The following is a 24,093-nucleotide window of genomic DNA, read 5'->3' as shown; positions in this document are numbered from 1 at the left end:
GTAATCATTGCTATTCCCACATTGGAATGGATTCTCTCTGCTGATAATGAGTTTGTGACAATGGAGGTTTTTAAAGCAAAGACTGGAAAACCACTTGTCATATATGCTGTAGTAGGGATTCTTGTTCAGGTAAGGGTTGGGCTCTTCAAAAATTCCATAATCTTGTGACATTAGCTACCTAGATAAAAGCTCTATGAATCCTTGTTTAATTAATAGGACAATTTAGAGCTATTACGATTATTACTACTAACTTTAGAGAAGTTAGTTAAACAAACCTTTGTTCAAGTAGCTCTGTATTTCACTTTCTGTATTTCACTAACTCATCAAAGTGGATTTCTTACAGTCTACATCTATGTCAGTTGCTGTTATTTTCTTTACTGGGGTTATTGGAAGGCAGGTATATCTGTTTACTCATGATGAGTTCCTTTCAGGTCTGTTGACTTTTCAGTAGTTCTTAATGGCTCTTAAAGTTTTTGTTGATCCCAGATAAGACTATATCATTTACAGGTGCTTAGTGTGTGTGTGTGTGTGTGTGTGTGTGTGTGTATGTGTGTATGTGTGTGTGTGTGTGTGTGTGTGTATGTGTGTATGTGTGTGTGTGTGTGTGTGTGTGTATGGAGAGAGAGAGAGAGGGAGATAACCAACATTTCAATTCCTTTTCCGTTTTTGGTTCCTTCACCAAGCATTCATTTTATATATATGTAATTATAATCTTTATAATTATTGCATAATCATAATTTATAATTATTACTATAATTAAATCAGTCTGCTGGATACTTGGAAAGTGCTAAAAAAAAGACAAGACTGTTGTCCTCAAGAACTGTTTTATGCTATCAAGAAAAAACACATGCACACAAGTGGAAAAACAAAGTCTACTGAAGATGGATCAGTCTAATTATCTTTGTTTAATAATAAAAGACAATATTTTTTATATATTTATATATTAGTGCTTCTAGTTATCATAGATATTCCTTTAAAAAGGTACCTTTTGTATGTGATTCTAGCATTTTGTTATTCTTAGAAAGAGTTCTGGTTTCCTAAGTAAGAGTCAGGAGACTTGGGTTCTCTTTCCTGATATTTGCTGTGTGACCCTTAACAAATCATTTCCTTCTTTGTGCCTATAAAATGAAGAGGTTATATTAGGTTAAGACTTCTTAACATGCCTCCATTCCATCTCCATTGATAGATTTCAGGGGGTCAGTGAACTTGGAGAGAAAAAAATTATATATTTTCCCCAGTATAACTGGTTTCCTTTGTAATGCTGTGTATTTTATTTTATGCATTTAAAAACAATATTCTGAGAAATGGGTCTATAGGTTTCACCAGACTGTCAAAGGGGTGCATATACAAAAATGTTCCAGAGCTTAAAAATGATAAAATGAAGCTGTTATGATATTTTTTCTCAAAATCATTTTCCAACCTGCAGTCTTGCTTAGTGTGATTACTTAGCTGATGAACTTTTCAAGATTAATTTTCTAGGTTTACTGAAGGATTTTTGCTTAAAATCTCACAGAACTGGAGTACGTGTGCGATGCAAAGCCTTGTTCTTGGAACGTTACTTACCCAGCTCCATTTTCACCTACATTTTCCTTTTACATCTATTTTCACTTTACTCTTTGTTTTCAACATTACTACACAAAAGTTCTGTAGGCAAAGGGGGCATTGACCGGGTCTGCATGTGAAAAGTGCTATTGGCTCTAATAGCATAAAGGATATGCAGGCCATGATCTTTTTTTCTTATTGAATTTTTTTGACTTCATCTTCATTGACTAATATATCCATCCCCAATCCTAAAGAGAGAGAGAGAGAGAGAGAGAGAGAGAGAGAGAGAGAGAGAGAGAGAGAGAGAGAGAGAGAGAGAGCACCATACATCATAACTAGGATTAAAAAGATAGGGGAAAAGGTATTTCAACTAGTCAACACATAAATCCAACCTGACTTCCACCGTCCCCCAAGTCTGGAAATAAGAGACAGATATAAGAGATATATTTTCATATCTCTTCTTAATGATTATATGTTTACCATGGATTTGTTGCTGCCGCAGGTCAGTTCTGCTTTCACAAATGTTGGCCCATTTGACTGTGAATAGAAGAACTGGAAGATGTCGTTCTGGGCTGCTATTATAACACACCTGTTGTTAATTCTGCGGCAGTAGGACTATTTAGAACTCTGGGTGGCTGGCGCTGGAGATGAGTGGAGAGGTAATCCAGGGTTCTAAGTACCACTGCCTTATTTATCTCTTAAGGAATGGGAGAATGTTGATGGTCTATGTTTTTTGCACCCTGGCTGCTAGTGACAGGGAGTGCTAGCCAGACGGGCCATGATAGCGCCTTTGCCTCTGCACTACCTAATGGGGTCTAATAGCTGTATTATTAGCCTCATTAGAAATACAGCCACTTGGATTTATGCATTCAAGTGATGCTATGACAGCTCAAAGGGTCACATGGCCATACTATATTTGTTTATAAAAATCAGAAATCCACAGTTCTCTGTGATAGAAATCATTAAAATTACATATAAAGATCCTGCATATCCAAACTATTCCCTGAAGTCTGATGATAAACCCACTCATTTCTTATTTACTTGTTTAGGGGTTGGTAGTTTCCAGAAACACTTGCACTTTCCCCAGCCCGGGAGAGGAGTTCCGAAGTTTGCTCTGCAGCCGAGATATTGGCTGTGGAAAGGCGGAGATTTCAACCTCCAATGCGGTGCCTTTAGCATGTGAGAGAGCCTATCGTATTTCACTCTAGTGCTTACTCTGTAATCCAGGCAATAGCCACGCAGCCTGTTTTATTGTTTGTGGAGTCCTTTGCATAGAGAGGAAGGAGGAAAAGGAGAAAGGCCAAGTGGGAGGGTTGATGATTGAGTTGCATCAGTGTGAAGGAACGGAGAGCTTTGATTTTTCTCCAGTAACCTGTTTGGGTGGGAGAAGTACTTTGCCTTTTGTGGGAGCTCGGCAAACTGGGACCCTAAGTTAAAACTGTCTTTATTCCCCAGGGCAAAGAGGAGTTACTTCCTTATGCAACAGCAGGCTGGATTTCAGTCCCTGTGGGAGAAAGATGCCTGGGAGAGGAGTAAGATTACAGTCTTGGAGGCTAGGTGCACCAGGAACAAATGGGTGTGCTTTGGTGCTGTGCTGCACAAAGTCTTAACAAGTTTTTCTGAAACCAAGATCCTGCTTCATTTTGATTGTTTTTCTTTTCTTCTGTTATGTTTGGCTGTGGAGGAAACATCCCTGAGGAAAAGGACTTGGGAAGATTTTATCAACTTAGTGACCAAGTACCAAAGAAGTGTGACTAGTTCAAACACGTTGTTGCTCTTTACTCCCTTTTCTGGATACCCCTTTCAGACTCTGCCCCTCACTCCCTCCTCTTATTCTTTTAAAGGAATGACCAGAAGTAACAACCTTTTTGGATTTTGCTCAGAATGTTGCTTAACTAGCAGGAACATGAGGAAAGCACTTTGTTAAAGGACCAGGAGCAACTTTTTGAAAGAGAGCTTTTCGTTTAGGCTGATTTTTGTGTACGGTAAATTCTGATGTAAAAGAAGATGAAAAAGGAGTGCGCTTCAGGTTCCTTCAGACTCAAGCCAAACTCAGGTTCTCTCTCACGTGCTGTAAGCTGGATAAATTTCTCCTCCTTGTCCAGGCAGACAAAGAGGTTGTTTCGCAGTGATGGAGAGCTATCAATTTGTGGGCAGCAGGTAGAAGATGATGAAAATTGGATCTACAGAACTCAGCACAGAAAAGGTGACCACTTTATTTTGGATTTATTTGGATTATTTAGAGTTCTTTTGTTTATGACAATAATTTGACTTTATAATTTTTGTCTCACCTATCTCTTAAGATGGTTTTCGGTGGCATTTCTTTACATGTATAGAAATAATTTTCTCCCAACAAGCCTGACCTCTTATCCTAAGAAAAACTATAATTGTCCCTCCTCCTTCATCTTTAGCTTTCCCCACCAAGTCTACATTTGTGGAATATTAATTAGCACAGCACAACCACAGTTTTATTTGAGTCTTATAAGGATTGGTTTTAGGAAGTAAAGCTTTTTCCTGGAATAATGCATTGTGAGAATTCATGGCAATCATATCTTACCTTGTACAATTATGGCGTCTTCCTTATAAGGAGATATCTAGTGAGTTACGTACAGTCTCGTCAGTTCTTATTACAATCCTTCCAGATACAAATTTAACAGGTAATAGTATCTTAAACTGAGGAAAATTAGCTGCATAGTGGTAAAGGGACTTGGCCTAAGGTCTCTCAGTCAATAGGAAACTGGAATCAAGGGAATGGAATCAAATTCTTTTCCTGGTACCAGTCTTGTGTTCTTTTTCCTGGTTTAGACCATATGCTATCTCCCTTAATGTGTAGAAAAATAGCAGTCTTCTAGCTGGAAATGTGGAACATAATTCAATGTTAATAAAGATCTCCATTTTGTTGTTGTTGTTTAGGATTTCAAAGACTTGACTCAACTGTGGTTAAGGACTTTTTGGTGGGGACTGAATGCCTAAGTCCTAAAATGGTCTCTCCTTTCTGTGTAAGGCTCTGCATGGTCTAGAGCACTGTGTCACTCTGACAAAGGAGCCTAGTTCAGGCATTCCGCATGACTGTGTCCCCTTGCTTATCACATTCTTTCCATTTTCTCCCTTGTCAGGACTTTTCAGTAACCTGCTCTCTCATTCTCTTGGAGACACAAAATGAATAAATGTGAGGAAATGAACTTTGCTTCATTCATTTCGGTATGTTTGTGTCATTAGGGCTTGGGGGATGGGAGCAGGACAAACTTCTTAAATTTAGCCCCTCAGTATAGTGAAACTGAATAGGTATTAAACTATTAGCCCATTTTCAATTAAACTGTGATCTTAATATTTAATAACACACACAAGAAACTAATTGTATTCTCTAAAATTGTCAGTTTTGTTTCATACTTGGCTAGTCAACCGTGGTCAGTAGACGAGAGCTTAAAATTAAAAGCCTAATTCCAAAGTGCTTTAAAATAAAGGACAGACAGTGGAATAACATTTGCATTTTTCTTTCCTGACAAGAGCCAGAATGTGAAATTTTGCTTTTTCCAATTTAGGAATAAACCACAGTGGTCTCAGTAATGGTTGGGTTTGTAACCTTTGTAGCAAAAATGTTAAGTGGGTGTATGCAGCAGTGATGTGGAAGCAAGAGGATACAACTGGCAGAGTTCTGAATATTTTTCCCTCCAGAAAGTTGCTGTTAGTCTTTTCTTTTTTAAAGTAGCTGTTGAATGAAAGACAAAAATTATTTAAACTTATATTTTAGAATTTTTATAAGAGTTTTATTATGGGTCCAGGGAGAATGATATTCTGCCTGACTGGTATGTGTTCATTTCATTTGGAATCAAACAAATACTGCACACTTCACTTATAAAACATAACGAAGTCATTGTAAAGAGCCCAGGAAAGGGGAGGATTTGTTTGTGTAGTTGAACATCTCTGTTCAAAAGATTGCATCCTTTATCCCTTCTGCTAGGGAGTATACTTAGTGAATGAAGAAGAAAAAGAGTTTTTATTTCAGTGCTTACATTTATGTGGCTTCTGGAAACCTTTAGGCATTATGAGGTGCAAGCATTCTTTGATTGGGAAATAGGTTTTCCTGAAAAGTTGACTCTAAGAACAAAATTCAGTATATCTACTACTCCCATATTAAGTTTCTATGTGAAAAATTCTGCTCCCAGCTTTGATTTACTGTCTCTATGAAAGGTCCTGCATTTCTGTGTTCATTTGGAAGACTATGGTTCTGGCATTTGCTTATGCTTGCATAAAATGAAAAAAACTTACAAAAAATTGTAGATGGGGCATAGTTGGCAATCAACACTAAATGAAGGTAATTGTGAGCTCCTTGAGAGTAAAGACTGTCTTTTGCCTTTCCTTGTGTCCCTAGCACTTAACATATGGCCTGGCACATACTATTTACTTAATAAATATTTATTGATTAACTGATATTCAGCGAGGGCTATAATGTCCCATGTGTAGAGTTTTGGGGTTGCAAGTGGGAAGCTGTTAAAGTAGTAACATTCCAAAAGAACATAATTTCCTTCATAATCTTTTAGTGACCTCTCTGATGCTCATGCAGACTTACCCCTTAATTTATATTTGTTTACTTTTGTTTACTTACTCTAGATCCTGAAACCGACCTGAAAAATACAGCTTTGTAGCTTCCTATATCATTATCTTATATGCTGTCTTCTCTACTGAGACTCCTAGTACATTGAAGGGGAGAGAAAGGAGGGAGAAAGGGGGGGGGGGGGGTCCTTCTTCCAAATCTCTTGGCTTTTCCCCCTTTGCCCAGGGACTGCTGCAGCTCCAGGCTTGTTGCCAAACCGCAATTCATAGTTATCTCTACTGCTCATGAGCAGTAATAGTGTGACTGATATATTTGCCTTGCATTCTACGAATGCATTAAATTTAAGGGAAAAAAAGAAACTCTTTATCAATAATCACTTATATAACACTCAAAGCTTTACAAAGTGCTGAGATTTAGACTTGGAGGGGACTTGAAGAGGCCATTTGGTCCATCCCCTCATCTTACAAAAGAGGAAACTGAGTCCCAGAGAATTGTCTGAGGTCACAGGTAGTGACAGGCAAAATGTGAACCCAAGTCATCTAACTCTAAACTGATGTTCCTGTTTTTAAATTTTGATTTATAATGAAATTCTATTCCTTTATAACAAAAGTATACTTCGGCAATAAAATTAATTTACTCATGACCATCTAATGAGGACAGGAAGAACATTAGCATTGAGATAGAAGATAGTGGTCCCAGGCTTTGCTTAGCCACTTTACTGAACAAATCACTGAGGCTCTTTGAGCCTTAGTTTAATTGTTTGTAAAATGGGAGTAATACTTTCATTACCCATCTCATAGAGTTGTTTTAAAGAAAGAAATCTGTAAACTTTAAACTGCTATAAAAATGTAAAATGGATGGTCATCATATACGTGTTTCAGATTAGATTTGAGATAGGCTCTTTGTTGTTGAGTTGTTTCAGTAGTATCTGACTCTTTGTGATCCCATTTGGGATTTTCTTGACAAAGATACTGGAGTGATTTACCATTTCCTTCTCCAGCTCATTTTACAGATGAGGGAATTGAGACAGACAGTCTTAAGTGACTTGCCTAGGGTCACATAGCTAGTAAGAGTCTAAGACCAGATTTGAACTCAAGAAGATATGTCTTCCTGACTCCAGGTCTGGCACTCTGTCCACCCTAGCTGTCCAAAGATAAGTTCTAGTAGAAGATTTTTTATAAGTTTTTGCCCTGATAACTCATATTTGTTCAGTTTTATTGATTCTTAGGTCCATGAAAGTGAGTTTAAGCAGAAGATATACTCACTTAACGTTTAACTACTAAATTTGGTTATTAGTCACTAGAGCACCCCAAGTCGCTAGGTGTTCTGCTGTTGTCATTTGTTATGTTGTAACAGAAGAGAAAAAAATGAGTTTTGTAGTAGTAACTATCAGTCATCAGATTCTTAAACTGACATGTTCCGGTGTGATAGCACATCATGTTACAGCTGCTTTAGCAGTAAGAATCACGCCAGTGTCTCTCTTCAGTATTAGATTCAGTGCACCTTGCGGTGTTTTATAAGGTTTCTGTGAAGGAAAGTGGAGTTTCACAACGTAGTAGGTGACACAATGTGAAGCGTTTCTTATAAAGCTGGAGCATTTGGCCTGAGGCTATTTATTCGTTCCTTTATTCTTTTCTTTCTTACTTTCAGCAGATAATTCATTGAGTGCCATGGTATGCAGAACATTTCATTAGTTTACAGAACTCCAATCTATCAACATTGTACTTATAAACTTCCCTTACATAAAAAAAGGTCACTACTCCCTAACTACATTGTGGAAAAACTTAGGGTTTTTAGAGGATTTTGAATTCAGAAATAGAGGAAGAAATACGCTGTAGAAAGCAAAGAATTTTAGGAGTTAAGCATTGTGGGACGAGGGCACAGTCACAAAGAAAGTCAAATCATTTTCTTAAGTGTTTTGTTTTCCTTCCATAATTACTACCTTCCCACCCACCCCTAAACCCACCTCATTATAGCCTGACTCCACTTTTTACATTGCATGAAACTCTTCAGATTATGAATTCACTTGGAAAAGACCTAGCAATATATCTACAACAAATTCTTATATCATCGATGACAGTAGAGCCACTACACTTGGAATCTAACATCACAGTTCTCAGTGTCCTGCATTAGGAAGTAGAAACAGTCCTAAGGAAAACAAGATCAGAAAAGTAGTTGGGCTAAGACTTAGCATGTACAAAGGAAGTTTGGCCTGGAGGTCACACAATTTAGAGGATGTTGAGGAGTCAGTTGCCAAGGTGTTTGAAATAGAAGCCCAAAAATTTGAGGGAAAATGTCTTACTATTAAAAAGATTGATTGGAAGTGTGTTAGTGTCTACTGAACCAAATGCCTGTCTCTACAGATTTTAATGAGAATATTTTACATGTGCATTGAGGGAATCCCTGATGTAGATATAAGAAAGCATTAGGAAGGTTATAATAAATGATATATAGCAGCATGCGTCTTTATAGTTCTGATTAAAATTTGTAGGGAATTTAAGATTCTACTGTGCTTAATGTTTATTTGTGATTAAAAATAAGTAGGTTTGGTAGAATAAAGCTCCATCTTAGAGGTTCTTCTTCAAAATAGTGGCTACCATGCATATACCATAATCAAGTCGTTAGCAAGTGTTTAACAAATGCTTGTGAAAATCATGCAAAATTCCTTCAGAGATGTAACTGAGATAACTTAACCATCGTGGGGGCTTTTCTTATCTCTCCCACTCCCTCCTTGGGAGTCTTACATGAGAAATGCTCACTTAGATTCTATTAAGGATGGGGAATAAACTTCCTATACACAAAGATCCTAAAAAAAGACTTGCTTATTGATATAGCTATATATAAAAATGTATATGTACATATATTCTATAGCATATAAGGAGGTAGATGAACACCAGGGATAGAATGCTGACTTAGAGCCAGAAAGAGCTGAGTTTGAATCCAGCCTCAAACCTTGGGCTTTTCAACTTCTTCCTTGGTTTCCTCATCTGTAAAGTGGGTATAATAATAAAAATAGCATCTACCTCCTAGGGTTACTGTAGGAATAAAATAATATTTACAAAATGCTTTGCAAACCATAAAGCACTGTATAAATACTAGTTAGTATTATAGTAAAGAATATTGATTCATTTCTGTCCCCCAGACAAAGGAAGGATAGCACTTTAAGTTACAAAATTATGAGTAGCAATAGATGTTTAGAGAGGAGAAAGGCAATAAGAAATGGGAGATGGTTGCAGAAAGAGAACTAGGTGAGTGACAAAAATAAATTTTTCCTTTTTCAACACTGTACCTAGAGTTGGACCATGCCCAGGAAATGCAGAGAAACCCCCCCCCCCCCTTTTCTTCCCTCTTACGTCATATGGTTTTCTGTTCCCAAGGGATAGAACTAGGGTGTTACTATTGCCATAATCAGATTGTTACAATATGTCTTTGTCAATTATTAGTAATTTACAACATTTGACAATCTAAATGAGTTCTAAACTCTCAGAATTGTGAACTGTCTGTATGTTGTTCAGTTCTTGTCCTCAAAAAACATACATTTGTAAGGAGATAAGACAGAAAAAGGAAAAATAATAAAAGGCAGGGTAAGATTTTATCAACTGAGAGGTATAGGTGAGAGTGTTTTGCAAATCAAAACCTTTATGCCTTCAACTAACTTTTTCTTAGGCAACATGAAACAGGAAAAGAGAGCAGGATTTGGGATTGCAACAGAAGAAAGAGTGCTGAATTTGGAATGGGAAGAATGAGATTCAAATCCATGACTTGGCCCCTTACTTTCCGTGTGATAGAAGATGCTTAAATGTTCTGGGTTCTGATTTCCTTATCTATAAAATGAGGGGGTTGAATTAGGTGATCCTTTTCAGCTCTAAATATATGATCCTATGATCTTGGATTAATCTGTAATATTCTTCTGGCCCTTAACATTCAATTTTGTGACTATTTTATGCATCAGTTCTTTGTAACCAGGATTATATTAACTAATGCAGGAGTGTAGTATAAAAGAAACCTTGTAGAAAGGTGGCAGCGTTAATGTGTAAAATAAGACAATATCTGACAGAAGTCAGAGAACCTTAGTTCATTTCTCTTCTCCATCACTTAATTAATTATTAAATTATTAATAATAAAAAAATTAAATTGTTAGTAGCTCTCAGCAATTTCCTCAGTAACAAAGGAAACCAAGAAAAGTCAGACCTGTAGTATGTGTGAGATAACTTCATGACTTTTACATTGATAGTATGTTTAAATCAACAATTGTCTTATAGTCCTCATTTTCCTATGAAGATTTCTCCCTTACCATCCAATACCTTGGGGGAAAAAAAACCCCTAAGATTGTTGCTCTTTTCTAATCATTTGCAAGGCATTTCACTTTTTACCATCAGGCTTGTCATCTGGAAATAAGAATATTAATCCCTGCTCTGCCTATTTGGCAGGATTGTTAGAATGAAATGCAGCAATATATATATGAAAATGTTTAATTGTAGTATGTAAATATAAGCTATTATTACTTCCTAAATTTACTTTCATCATTTTTGTCAAAAGAAAATAGATATGCTAATATTATAACTTCTCTGATTTCTGAAAAGGCAAGTCATGGTTTGTCATAAAACCAACTCTTCAGTTAATAGTTTAAAAAAATAGATCCTGCCTTATTTGGGACAGAAATTCTTTTTCTGGTCACACATGTTATGCAGCTACTCCTTTTCCACCAAACTTGGCTACAATACTAATATTCCAAAAGTTGACCAACTTGAGTTTCAGTTTTTATTTTGCTTTTCTGCATTATGGGACAAAATACCCTTGAGCTACAGAAAGGACGAAAGTATAATGACCAGAATGAGAAAGAGGAGAAAAGAATTAAGTAAAAAGAATAATCCATAAATTGAATAATCAATATTTGAGTAATTTAGAGCTGACTGTATTTGAAGACCACCTCCCAACCCTTTTCCAGTAGGGTAGTTATCAAAAAAAATAGAGTCTCTCGGTCTATAATTTAATTAGAAATGACTCTTCTCTCTCTCTCTCTCTCTCTCTCTCTCTCTCTCTCTCTCTCTCTCTCTCTCTCTCTCTGTCTGTCTCTCTCTGTCTCTGTCTCTCTCTCTGTCTCTCTCTCTCTGTCTCTGTCTCTCTCTCTTTCTCTCTCTCTCTCTCTCTATATATATGTATTTAAGTGTATATATATTTGTCACAAATAGAGGAAAAAAATAAGCAGCAAGTTAAACATTACATCCCTTTAAAGAGCCATAATTTCTGAGAAATCACTACAAAATAAAACTTTTAAAAAGTGATTTGAAGCCATTAAGCATCACCAGGATACTATGATATTCCATGATTCAGGCATAGAACATCACCAGAAGAATATAGATGTCAAGAAATCAGTATATTGTTTCAAGCAGGAGCTTGTGGTTAATAGCAAACATTCATAAACTGCATAACATGTGCCAGATACTGTGCCAAGTGCTAGGAATACAAACATGGAGAAAAAAAGACAATCAAACTCCTCAAGGAGTTATAGTCTAATGGGGGAAGACAATACACCAAAGGAAGCTGAAAAACAGGGTTGGGAGTGAAAAGGATAAGGAATAGGGATACAGTGGAGAAGGCAGAGAAATCCTGAGCAGCTAAATTGGAGATGAGGAGATGTGTATCCTGCACGTCTCCTTAGATGGAAGGTTTTGGAGTTTGTTGTCCTACCCCCAATGAGAGGGGTAGAGGGTAGGAAGAGAGGATGATTTAGTGTGGCACATATGTGGAGTTTTCACAATGATGAGCTTCCTGGAGCATGGTAGAGAAGTCTGAGAAATCCCAGTATTTCCCAGTAAATCTCAGAGAAAGTATTGCAGCCAGGTGAGAAATGAAGAGAGCTCTCTCCTTAAATGGAAACTTGGGGAATCATTCCCAGAACTGTTCAGTGTTTCAAAGACAACCTTGTCAAATCTTCTCCTGTTCAATTCTGGGCCCTGTTCATTGTTCATCTCATGTATGTACAGGTCTTAACTATTCATCAGGAAGTAGGAGCTAGTTTGATTTGATGAAGTAGGGAATATAGAATCATTGAAGGCTTTTGGCACGATGAAAGAACTTATATGACTTGTTGCCTTTACACCTACCTTGTAGGTAGGTAGGTAGGTAGGTGCTCAATTTACTGTTTGTTTTATGAGTGAGTGAATACGTTGCCTGGGATTATAACTTTTGTGTAGTGTCCCTGATAAAACTGTAGGTACCCTGAAGATAGAGTTTATTAATTATAACTCTTTTGTATATTTCACAGTGTCTTGTTGATGTTCAATAAATGATGAATTAATAATGAAAGCAATGTTTAAGGAAGTAGTACTGTGGGATGGATATGAGTTGCAGAGTGCTGAGAATCAGAGAAAAATACGATAGTTTAAGGCACAGTGGTCTAAAGACCTCTGAAGAAAAGCATTCTTGGAACCTAATATATCCACATTATCTCTCTTTATAGGCTCACAATTTTGCTCACTAACTACCATGGTCTTTTCTATTCCTGGCCTTTCTGTTTCAAGATAACATTTACAATGATCACTATTTGCCTATGCGGATGTGGGCTTAAAAGCCTCATGTATAATCAGTAGTGTCTTACATATGTTTATATATAAGGAATGTACTTTGGTTTGAAGCTGCTATTTGGAGAGCCTGGAGCTGTTTGCAATAATTGCCTCTTTGACTTTTGGTTTGCTCCAAATTTTTTCTTAACAAGAGTCATACAATTTTTCAACCGACTGTTTTTGTTTTTTTTTTTAAAGGCCTTACTAGATGCTCTCACTAGAGTCCTACTTCTCTTTTTGACTGTGCTGTCCAAGTAAGGCTGAGTCTTGAAGGTTATACCAAAGAATCACATGATCTGGCAGGTTCTATCAAGATGGAAAGACTCCATTTATGGGGCTAGTGATAGATTATATGTCCATACTTTGAGAACCAGTCTAGCTAAATTTGGAGCAGATCATTATCAGGTTGGCTGCAGAGTGCTAAGTTTTTCTGGCATAGAAACTCAAGACAATATACTAAGGCACAAGAGAAGTTGCAGTCTGTTTTGATGGAAGGTGAGAAGGCACTATGCTAAACCCTTTAGAGATATTACTTCCTTTTATCCTCACAACATCGCTGTAAGGTAGGTGCTGTTATTATCCCATTTCACAGCTGAGGAAGCTGAGGCAAACAGAAATTAAGTGAGTTACCCAGGGTCATAGAGCTACTGAAGGCCGAATTTGAACTCAGGTCTTTCTGACTCTAGGCCCTGCACTTTATCCACAGCACCATCTAGATTCTTCTGAGAGCAGTGTACCCAAAGGAGTGTATAACCACACCTATAAAATTATAGATCCTTGAAATATTAAAATAAGAATTCTATGCCTAGTACTATGCCAAAGGTGTCACATTCTGAATCTTTAACCAGAGGTGCTATTTCTTTTGTTTCCTCTGACTCTGTTGATCCTAATACCACCTTAAGCTTCTCCTGCCTTCTCAACCTTGTTGTCCAGTTACTGAGGTCTCCAGGAAGGACCAGATGGGGACCCTCCCAATAGGAATGTTTCTGGTTTTGAACTATTCCAGAGCCTTTAGCTCCCCATTCCTGGGCAGGACTGAGAGGAAAAGTACATCATCACCTTCAAAACAATGTGATTCTTTGAAAATACAATATTTATCTTGACAGGTAAAATATAAACTTGAGGTTTTGTTGTATGACCATCATTTCTCATTATCACCACATTTTACTAAGATTCTTGTCAACTTTTGTAACTAGAAACTCTGGAGTTAGAGTAGATGCTGAGTAAGTAGTTTTGTTGGATTACAGTTTGAGATAAGATGGAATTCCTACCCCAGCTCAGGTCTGTCTTGTTTAACTTTGATTAGATGGAGTTCTTTTTCAGAACACACAAAAAACAACTTGTGAAATGACCTTGGTGAGTGGTTATGCCTGCTGCTTGACTTGGCATGGTTTCTGAAATCATGTTGCCTCATCAATCGAAAAGTACATGGAGCATCTTTAACTTTGAGTACTTTAACAAAAAAAGGACTTTGATTTCTACCCTGAAGAGTAAATTTGTAACTGTGTTAATTAGAACTATTTTCTTAGGATTAAGTCATTACTTTTGCAGTTTTATCTCTCTGTCTATGATTTTATTTATTTTTTTCTTGACATGGTGCTCTTTTCTTCCTGTGTTGCCAGACCTTCCCAGTGACTCATATCCTCAATAGTACACTCTTGTAACAAAGAAATATATATGTAAGCAAAACAAATCATATCCCCCCAAAATGCATGCATCATTCCATGTTTTGGGACCTTGCCAAGAAGCAGGACATGTTTCATCATCTGTCTTCTGTGTTCATAATTAGTCACTTGTGTTGAGTTCCAAAGTTGTTTAGTGTAGTTTTCCTTTACCTTATTGTCTTTATCATAAAATTGTTTTCTTGGTTCTGCTGTGGTCTCTATCAGTTCTTGTAGATTTTCTCAAGTTTCTATGAATATTTCATATTTGTCATTTCTTTCAGCACATTGATATTTTTGTTTAATTTCTCAATTTGTTCAACTCATCCTCAATGAAAACCAACTTTTCTTCCAGTTTCTAGAGAGGTAGACTCTATGAGAGAGAAAAAGAGTGGGGCAGAGGGAGAAAGGGGAGATATTTATGAAATACTTACTATGCCCTAAGTATTGTGCTGAGCCCTGGGATTACAAACACAAGGAAACTTTGCCTTCTTTGCCTTCAAGAAGTTCACATTCAAATATGTTATGCTATATCTAGGGTTGCAGGACCTGAACATAAGTCTTATTCCAAGGCTGGCTTTCTGTCTGTTAGGCCATGAAGCCTATAATTTTAACAAAAAAGTTAAAAATCGAATTTCATTACACTCTTTAGGTCTCTAGAGCAGAATTAAATGATAATTGTATATTTTGTTTACTCTGTTTATATTGCTGATGGACATTGGTTTGTGAATAGACCAGTAATTCTTTTATTTGATCATGCGCTTTTCTGTAAAATGTAAGCTCCCTGAGAGCAAGAACTGCTTGGTTTCTCTTATCCTCAGCTCAATGCTCTGAAAATAGTAAGCCCTTAATAAATGTTTGTTGATTTAAATTGCAAAAAGTAAATGAATAAGATCCAGTTGTAATGAGTGCGTTTGTTTTTTTTTTTTGCAGACATTTGGAAGGTTGCTCTTCTGATATTTTATAAATCTAGGTAGATATGAAATCTCTTCCCTAAAGATTCTTTAGGATATAAAAAAACCCTAAGGGCTTAATATCCTTCCTCTCTCCCTCCCTCCCTCCCTCCCTCCCTCCCTCCCTCCCTCCCTTCCTTCCTTCCTTCCTTCCTTCCTTCCTTCCTTCCTTCCTTCCTTCCTTCCTTCCTTCCTTCCTTCCTTCCTTCCTTCCTTCCTTCCTTCCTTCCTTCCTTCCTTCTCCTAGTGCTGAACACAATGCCTGGCATAGATAAAACCCTTAATAAACATTTATTTACTGTCTTATGTGCTTAATATTGTGCTATTATTGCTGGAAATACAAAAGCAAGACAGTTTCCTGAGCTCAAGGAGTTTCTTTTCTAATTGGAGGACACAGCATAAATAAGGGAGTGGTGCCCAGGGAAGTGAGTTGGAGATTGGTGAATGGACAGAGGCAGTGGTCATTGTGTTGATTTGCTTATTGTTCACATAGCCATGATCCCAAGGAGCTCAAGGCTTAGGAGCTTCATCCCTTCCTGCTTCTCCTTAGATGTTCAGGACTTGGTTATTTATTTTTTTGTTGCTGTTAGTTCTATAACCTTTTCCAACTGGACTACATTCCTGAATAAATTGTTTCCTGAAGAAATTTGCTAACTTAATTTTGGATATTATTATTCTAAAAAATACTGAAATCCTAGGCATTGAACCAACTGATCAGAGAATAATTCCTAGTTTCTTTTTTTTTGGCATCTGAGTTAATTGTGCTAATTTTAAAATATTTTACTATATCCATATCTTTTCTCTTACACTACATAAAGTAGGAGATATGGGGTGGGGAGAATTGTTTTGCATTGTAATTTATGTGAATATTGTGACTTCTTTTCCATGCTTGAGAAATTTAATTATCATTGGCCTCCTGTATGTCTCCAGTACCTTCTTTAATCAATCTTTTCTTCCATTTACCAGATGGCTTTCCTCTACTAGAAGAAAACCTGTGAAACTATGCCAAATGTAATGTTGTCCTCTTGATACTGGGCATAGGAAAACCTTAAAGGCCAGGAATACTATCCAGAGATATGATATATAGGGCATACTTTAAGTTATTCAACTTAGAGTAAATCATCATTTCTGAATTTCAGCTCCTACTATTCCCTGTCTTTTATATGTGCTGCCGGCATGTATGTAAGGGATTCATTCTATATAGGAAGTTTTTTCTCCAGCCTCTATAAACCTCACTGAAGCATTGGAAATTGGCAAGCATGATTTAATGATTACCAATTTAAACCTTGTTTCCCCTGCTGGAAGACAGCATAGGCAAACCTAGTAATGTACTTTGGCTGATTAGTTGCACCTGCTGTCCATCCCCTGTGGGGATCATATGATCACATTTGTCTGACCTATTTACATTTTCTTCCTGTAGATTTCTCTTCCTGAATGCCTACTGACTCACTGTACCCTATGGAGGAAAAATTATCTTTGAACTTCTTTGTCCACTTGGTTTTACTTCAGGAACATTGTGCCTTGACATTTCAATACTAGAAAGCCTGTTATTATGTTGGAAGGAGAAGAGATTCTCCTAATCTTTGATTCTAGAAAGACAGTTGCGGGTAGGGATCCTTTTCTAATTGTTACTCTGTTACTTTTTCCTTTCCATGGAAAATAGTAACCCATGAAATGTGCATACTTTCACTGCATTTATGGGACTTTAATCACAAGCAAAATTTTCAAATAATTAAACTAACTCCCCAAGCAACTAAAAGTTTCAATCAGAAATGGTTACTTTGCTAATCCTATGATCTCAGTGATGTTGAGACTGCTTCCAGTGGTGTCATTGAGTTATATGACTTAGGATCATAGACATAGAATGAGAAGTGACTTTGGAGGTCATCTCATCCAACACTCTCTTTTTACAGGTGGGGAAACTGAAGACTAGAGTGCTTAAGTGATTTGTCCAAGCTCATATAGCTATTAATCAGCAGAGCCAAGGATTTGAGAATCCAATCAAATTCTGACTAAAGCTCTGGCATTCTTTCCCACTGTACTGTGTGCAGTTCTTAGTAGGAATTTTATTGTCTCTTTTAACATTTTTTTTTGTATATGGATACCTGTATACCTTGCAGGCTCTCCGTTCTTGTTCTCATTGCATGACTAACTTGTAGTCATGTATGTCCATAATGATGCCCTACTATTCACCTAGTCACCTTGTATCTGTTTTGCATATATGTATATATGTGTGTATGTGTGTTTGTATGTATGTATGTATGTATGTATGTATGTATGTGTAACTTCCCCCAGGCTAGACTATAAACTCTTTAAGGAGTGTTTGTGTGTAATTGTGCAGGTGCACATTGTGAGAGGAAGGAAAATGAGAGAGATACTCACTAAGTCCATTTTTTCCCCCTGATATATAGAGTAGAGGCTGTTTGGTCACTTATTTCTTAATGCTCAGCTATATTTTCCAACAGTTTCCACTGTCTTCCTGGGCCTACCTTCACATCAAAATCTATAAGGATCAAATATATGTTAATTTAGTTTAGAGGTTAGCTTCAAGTTGTTCTCCAAAGCAAAAAACAAGTTGGTGTGTGGGTGAAAATTATCTGTTGAGTAGTGTGTTTATGTTCTTCATGAGAAAACAAATATATGTCTTTGGACATGGCATTTTTTGTTGCCTACACTTTCAGGATTAATGACTAATAATTATTTTGTTCTCCTTTATGCACATGAGGACCTGTGAGGTGTCTTGCTCGTGTCAGTTCTACTCGTTTATTTCTCCTGGTTTCATTTTTATTGAGAATGTCTATATGGACAAAGATCCATTCAGTAACAATCTTGGAGATGGTGTAAAAACCAGCAATTCATAGCACCCTCTGCCTTACTTTTTCTGCCACTCTGCTACAGTTACTACAGAAACATTAAAGAGGACCACACAAAATTAAGCCAATTCATATTTCTTTTTCATAAATGGATATGGCCAATAAATTAATCATTAGTGGTTTGCCTTTTAGTGATGAGCCCCTTCTTACTTATTCTACTTCCAGGAAAAGCTGGTTATATCAGCCGAAATGATATTATAACATTTGTGAGCCCGGTTTATGAACGCGTTGCCCTAAAAGTTAACTAGTTTCCATATATGACTCTTAGGTTTGTGAGCTCTTCGCTCTTTTCCTAATATATTTCTGTCCACTGACTTGTTTGACAAGCTTGTCAACAAGGATTGAAAAAGAAGAAAGGACAAGAAAAAGATATGTTATAACTTCTGTCTAGGTTTTTGTGTTTTAGCATTAACCCATTTCCTTTCATATAAGCATATTGCTGTCTTCTTTTCAACTCATTGTCCCCTCACATTTGGATCATCTGTAACATTTTATCATTTTTCACAAGAATAGCATTAACCTCCCTCCATGAATTTCATATCCCTCTTCACATCTGCGTCTCACAATAGCACCAAGAAATGACATTCTTTAATTTTAATGGAGTAGATAATATTTTCTTCCTTTTAGAAGTTCAAAATTACTAGAGACCATTACATGGTCAAAATGACCATGTTTATTTAATTGGGTTATTTTAATAAGTGGGTGTTATAGGTTCAGAATGTACCATAGTTCTCCCCTCCCTCCAACCCAAAATGGGTTAGACTAGATATTAGAAGACAATTTAAGTCACCATACCCTACTGAACAGATTGTCTCCATATGGCAGGGTGTGCTTACTTCCATGGTACCTTTTATACCCTTGGATAACCAGGAAGCCACTTCAACACAGCAAGAGGCCACCTGAAAGCTGGACCAATAGAGGCATACCTTGTGCCCTTCCTCACCTTTTCCCCTCCAACTAAATTCGGACTTTGTTACTTTTTAGCAAAAATCTAGCTTTCCCCATTTGAGACAGAGGAGGCGTGAATCCTGGTAAACATTGATCCCATCACTGTGGAATTAAAGGAAACTCATTCCCTAATGTTCTGATTTATTTTTAAAATGAATTCATTAATAAAACATTAATACTATAAATAATCCCTATTCAGAGCTCATAAGAACATAGTCATTTACTAGACAGAATAAAATAGAAGAGTCTGTGTAGTAGGTAACAAGGAGGTGTTAAATAAATGCTTAATTCAAATTCATATATAAAAATAGCAGTGTAGCATAGCAGAAATTGAAGTAAAAAGTAATGAATTTTGAATTCTGACTTTACTGCTTAGAATGCCCTGTTGTCTTGGAGTTGTCACTTAACCTATTTCCTTATCATTAGAATGTAAGCTCCTTGAGGGCAGGTACTATCTTTTGCTTCTTTTTGTTTCCTTAGTTCTTAGTACAGTGCCTGTCATATAGTAGGTACTTAACAAATGTTTATTGACTCACTGACTTATCTCTAAAATGGGGATATTTGCTTTACTTACCTCTTAGTTTATTTTAATAATCAAAAAGGCTAATATATGTAAGCCTTTTTATCAAACTTAAAGCTATTACATATAAAATCTGTTGAATAAAGTAAGATCAAAACTATTAGCAAAAATGTTTCTGAATATAATTTCATTTGGAGGTGGCAGTATCATTACTTTTGTGTTTCTGTGTGAATCTTGGAATATCTTTCTTCCAGGCATAATCAGATGATCAATTTTGGTCAAAAAGAGACATTGTATCACAGGGTCTTCCTTTTTCCATTTTTAAATGTCAGCTTGAAATTTTTATTGTCAATTTACTTAATCATTATGATATTATGTTTATTATCATTGAATTGCATGTAATTATATGTTACACATAATATGAATACTTGTATTAATTGTATTTAGTATATTTTAGTATTTAGTGTCAATTTACTCTAGTAATAAGTTGTATATATTTTCTCCAAGATGCAAGGACTTTTTTTAAGGACTCATATTATTGCAGTTTAAGTGGGTTTATAGAATTCTTGAGTGTTAAAGCTGAAATGTGACTTCAGAGATTTTCTAACCCAACTTCTTTGACAGATGAGTAGATATAGGTTCAGAGAAGTAAATACTTCACCCAATAGCAAGTTGGTGACAAAACTTGCTTGTAACATAGCATCATAGATATACAGCTAGAAATAACTTAGAGATCATTGACTTCTCAGCCCTCTCCCTGATTCCAGCTTTGCACATGAGGAAATTGAAATTGAGAGAAGTTGAGAGGGATTTCCCAACACCATCGTTCATTCAGTGCACACTCATTGAAAGCCTGTTTCATGTCTAAGGTGCTATGGTACACACTATTGGGAAATTCAAAAAATGTCTTAAGACCCTATATTTCTTAGCTCTCAGTGCCTACCAAAGGAGATGAGGGGTTCTTTGTCTTGGGGACCTTATTTAACTTTGTCATTTCTAAGGTTACAAATTCATCTTGTCATCTTGCATGATCACTGCTAGACTAATCTTTCTTTTATGTTTGAGTCAAACCATGACAGAAACATTCAATGGATGTGTTTTGGAAAAGCAACCCTTGGGTAAAGTAAGCAAGCTTTAAAATTAAAAAAAATAAAAAACACAAGGGAGAGGGGACTCATGGAATCAGAGAGTGTTACAGTGTCACTACTCCTGTACAAAGTAAAAATAAATTCTCCTTTCAAAGAGGTGAAGAAAGCCTAGAGCTTTGGGCTGCATTCCTTTCTTTATACAAACTAAATTCCCTGGTGGCTTTTTGATAACTACATGGGGCTGTCAGAAGTACACCTGCTGCAGAGGAATACATCGCTTCTGAAAAAATTAGCTTGAGATTCTATTTTTGGTCCAACTGGATATTGTTATTTTTTTTTTTAACTTATGTGGTCATATAATTACTCTAACTAGAAAGCTGTTTCTGAGGGAATGAATTAAATCAAAATAGAATCCGTGTAAGAAGCTCCACAATTACCATCAATAGGATTGTATATTCAGCCTATTAGGGCATTGTTTTCTAAGGCTGTGGATACATAGAAGGTGGTCACAGTAAAGCAAAAATAAAAATGAGGAAAGGCCCAAATTATATTTGGTTAAGGATGATCAAAGAGGAGCATCTGAAATGTTGCTTTTGTGGGATGTGCTGTTCTCTCTGGTTCTGTTAGCCTCTGTGATTAGCGTGTAGTGTGGCAAGACTCCACCCTGGAAATTGGATTGTCAGCTTGAAGACTTTTCTTTCTTATTTTAGAGCTCTTAAAACTCAAAAGCTGAGGGGGGAAGAAACTAAATGGTGCTTCAGTGCTGTGGTTTCCTTGTCATTATAATTTTAAGTTCTATGGGTCTTGAAACAACTCATCAGTCCTGAGGTTCCAAACTCTGACCACTCAGAGAATTGGCAGTTGAAAGGGGAATGATTATCTCCTTTGAGTATTTTCACTCCGATTTAAGTGGGGCAAAAGTTGGAGAGCATGGAGAAATGAGCAATTTATGAAGGACATTCTATGGTTCATTTACAATGCTTTTAGTTTTACAAGTTTGTGTGTGTTTGCTAACTTAAAAATACAATATTTTAATGTCTTAAAAGTCAAGTAAACAAACATTTATTAAGCACATTTATTAAGTGTTGGGGCACTGTGCTAAGTAGGAGGGATGAAAGATAGGCAAATACCATCCCTACCCTTGAGGGACTCACAGTGTAATGTGAGGAGACCATATGCACCCAACAAACAAAGCATATACAGGATAATTTAGAGATAATCTGAGTCTTAAAAATGGTATACTTGGTAGTCCAGTATTATACTTTTAAGCATTTATAATGTATTTGTTAGTGATGTTATTTGTATATGTATAGTGTAGCTTATTAGATTGAGATCAATGGAGACAGGGTTCTTATCTTCTCTTTGCATCCTCTCCTTCACCATGACCCCTCAAGTCTCCAGGGTTTATAGAATTAGAGTTTGAAGGGACAGTAAAGGTCATCTTGTCTTAACTCTTTTGATTTACAACTGAGCAAACTGAGTCATAGGCCATACTGGTAGAAAATAATAGCATTAAAGTTTGCCTCAGGTCCTCTCATGTCAAAATTAGCACTCTTTCCACCGTACCACCCTGGTGAATTAAATTACCACACATATGCTGTGTGGTGGTGATGGTGAGGATCTTTGAAATAAAATTTGGCTTGGATTTTATTTTGCTTATCTTTTTTTTCTATTTGATAATGCAAAAAGCATCGTATTTCTCTCACTATTTCTGGGGATTGGGCTATATTTTCTTACCCAGTAACAGATGAATGATGATGAAATGCATATTCAGATGAATTGACTGTTGTTTTGAACCTTGTACACTGAGTTTGACAACTCTGATATATAGAATTGTTTCCCTTTAGAAATATTTAGGAAGGACTACTTTTTTGGGGTCTCAGCTGTTTGCATAGCTGAAAGTTATTTGACTTCTTTGAATTGTTCAGATGCTCAAGAGAAAATGATCCAAATGACTTTTTTTATTTTAAGATAGCTCTTGGTTTACCTTATCAGGAAGATTGTCATCTATTTGTGTATGTGGTATGTGTGTGTGAGAGAGAGACAGAGACAGAGACAGAGGCGCAGAGGCAGAGACTATCATGGGAATATTTATGCCCTTACCAGAATGAATTGTGTACAACATAAAAGGAGATAAAGTATATTGCATTGTGTAGATTCAAACTCTTTGAACACAGAGGGTATAAAGTAGTTAATTAGGCATGCTGACCGTGTTAAGGCACCGGGTAGGTCAAATTTAGGTTGGAATTTGCTCTTGTTGTTTGTTCTTCTCCCATTATGACATTCCATTACAAGCCCCTTAAGGGAAGGGATTTGTGGTAATTGTCCTGACATCTCTGTGTATACTCTGTCCAGCTGGGACTCTGACATCAACATTCTTTGCACGGTCATTTCTAGCGTAATCTCTTTTTCTTTCCCTTTCCCATTGCCTTTTCATTTTTCAGTCTAGCATAAAAAAAAAAAATTGGGGACAACCAATTTCAAAGATTTGTTTTGACAGTTGTAGCGGAGGTGCATATACAGTTTGTTAGTTTAGAGAAACTATTTCCTTTAAAATTCAACCTAGCAATATAACAATAACATAGTGGCCTTTTTCTCAAGTTCCCAAACATGCCCACTGATTCCTTGTGTGTCTGTGCTCATGCACTTCTCCATGCTTTAATGAATGGCAAGTTCAAATGCCAGCTTTCCTGTCTCCTCTAGCCTATTGTAGAACAAAAAGAGGAGTCTTTCTTCAAGAGATCAGAGAGTCATGTGATGAAAAAAAAATAGACACCCAGAATTTCAGAGTTGGAAGGAACCTCATTGGCTAGTTCATATGACACCTGGAAAGAATCTCTACTACAGCACATCCAGTGAAGATCAGACATTCCGTCTTTGTTTAAAGATGTCTCCTGGAAGGGAGAGAACACAAGAAGCTCCTGAGGCAGCCCATTCCACTTCTGGATACCTTGGATTGTTAGGAAGATTTTCTTTGTGGCTTTGTGTTTCTTTGCAACTTCTGATTATTGCTATTGCCCCTGTGTTCTCTGGGGCAAAAAAAGTACAAGTCTCTTTTTCATTATCACAGTCTTTCAAGGTCTTAGAAGACAAGTTATCCTGTACCACCTAGAGTCTTCTTTTTTTTTTTTTTTTGTCTAGAATAAACATTTCAAGTTTATTGACCCAGTCTTCATATGGCTAGAACTCAAAGTCCTAACCATATGGCAAAGATAGCCCATAACAAAGATGGTGGTTCCACTTTGGTTTATGTTGTTGTTCAGTTGTGTTCAACTCTTTATGACCCATGGACCACAGGGTTTTCTTGGAAAAGAAAGATATTGGAGTAATTTGTCATTTCCTTCTCCAGGGGATTAAGGCAAACAGAGGTTGCATGACTTGCCCAGG

At 36.7% G+C, this 24,093-nt stretch overlaps 1 protein-coding gene across 5 annotated transcripts in view; it reads left to right on the top strand.

The window, feature by feature from the left end:
* The window catches only part of NHSL1 (NHS like 1), a 290,898-nt gene that overhangs the window by 129,464 nt on the left and 137,341 nt on the right, over nt 1-24,093 (top strand). For 2 of the 5 annotated variants that reach the window (XM_072643446.1, XM_072643445.1), the window contains exon 1: nt 663-3,748. The exons of the other annotated variants lie outside the window; for them this stretch is intronic. In XM_072643446.1, coding sequence (XP_072499547.1) covers nt 3,550-3,748 — 199 coding nt within the window. In that variant the 5' untranslated portion in view covers nt 663-3,549. Of the gene's footprint in view, nt 1-662; nt 3,749-24,093 lie in introns of those variants that run through there. 5 annotated transcript variants of the gene reach the window in all.

This window comes from Notamacropus eugenii, chromosome 2 (genome assembly GCF_028372415.1).
Source record: "Notamacropus eugenii isolate mMacEug1 chromosome 2, mMacEug1.pri_v2, whole genome shotgun sequence".
NCBI classification, from domain to species: domain Eukaryota; kingdom Metazoa; phylum Chordata; class Mammalia; order Diprotodontia; family Macropodidae; genus Notamacropus; species Notamacropus eugenii.
The sequence above is the reverse complement of the archived record's forward strand: the minus strand, read 5'-3'. Positions and strand labels throughout refer to the sequence as shown.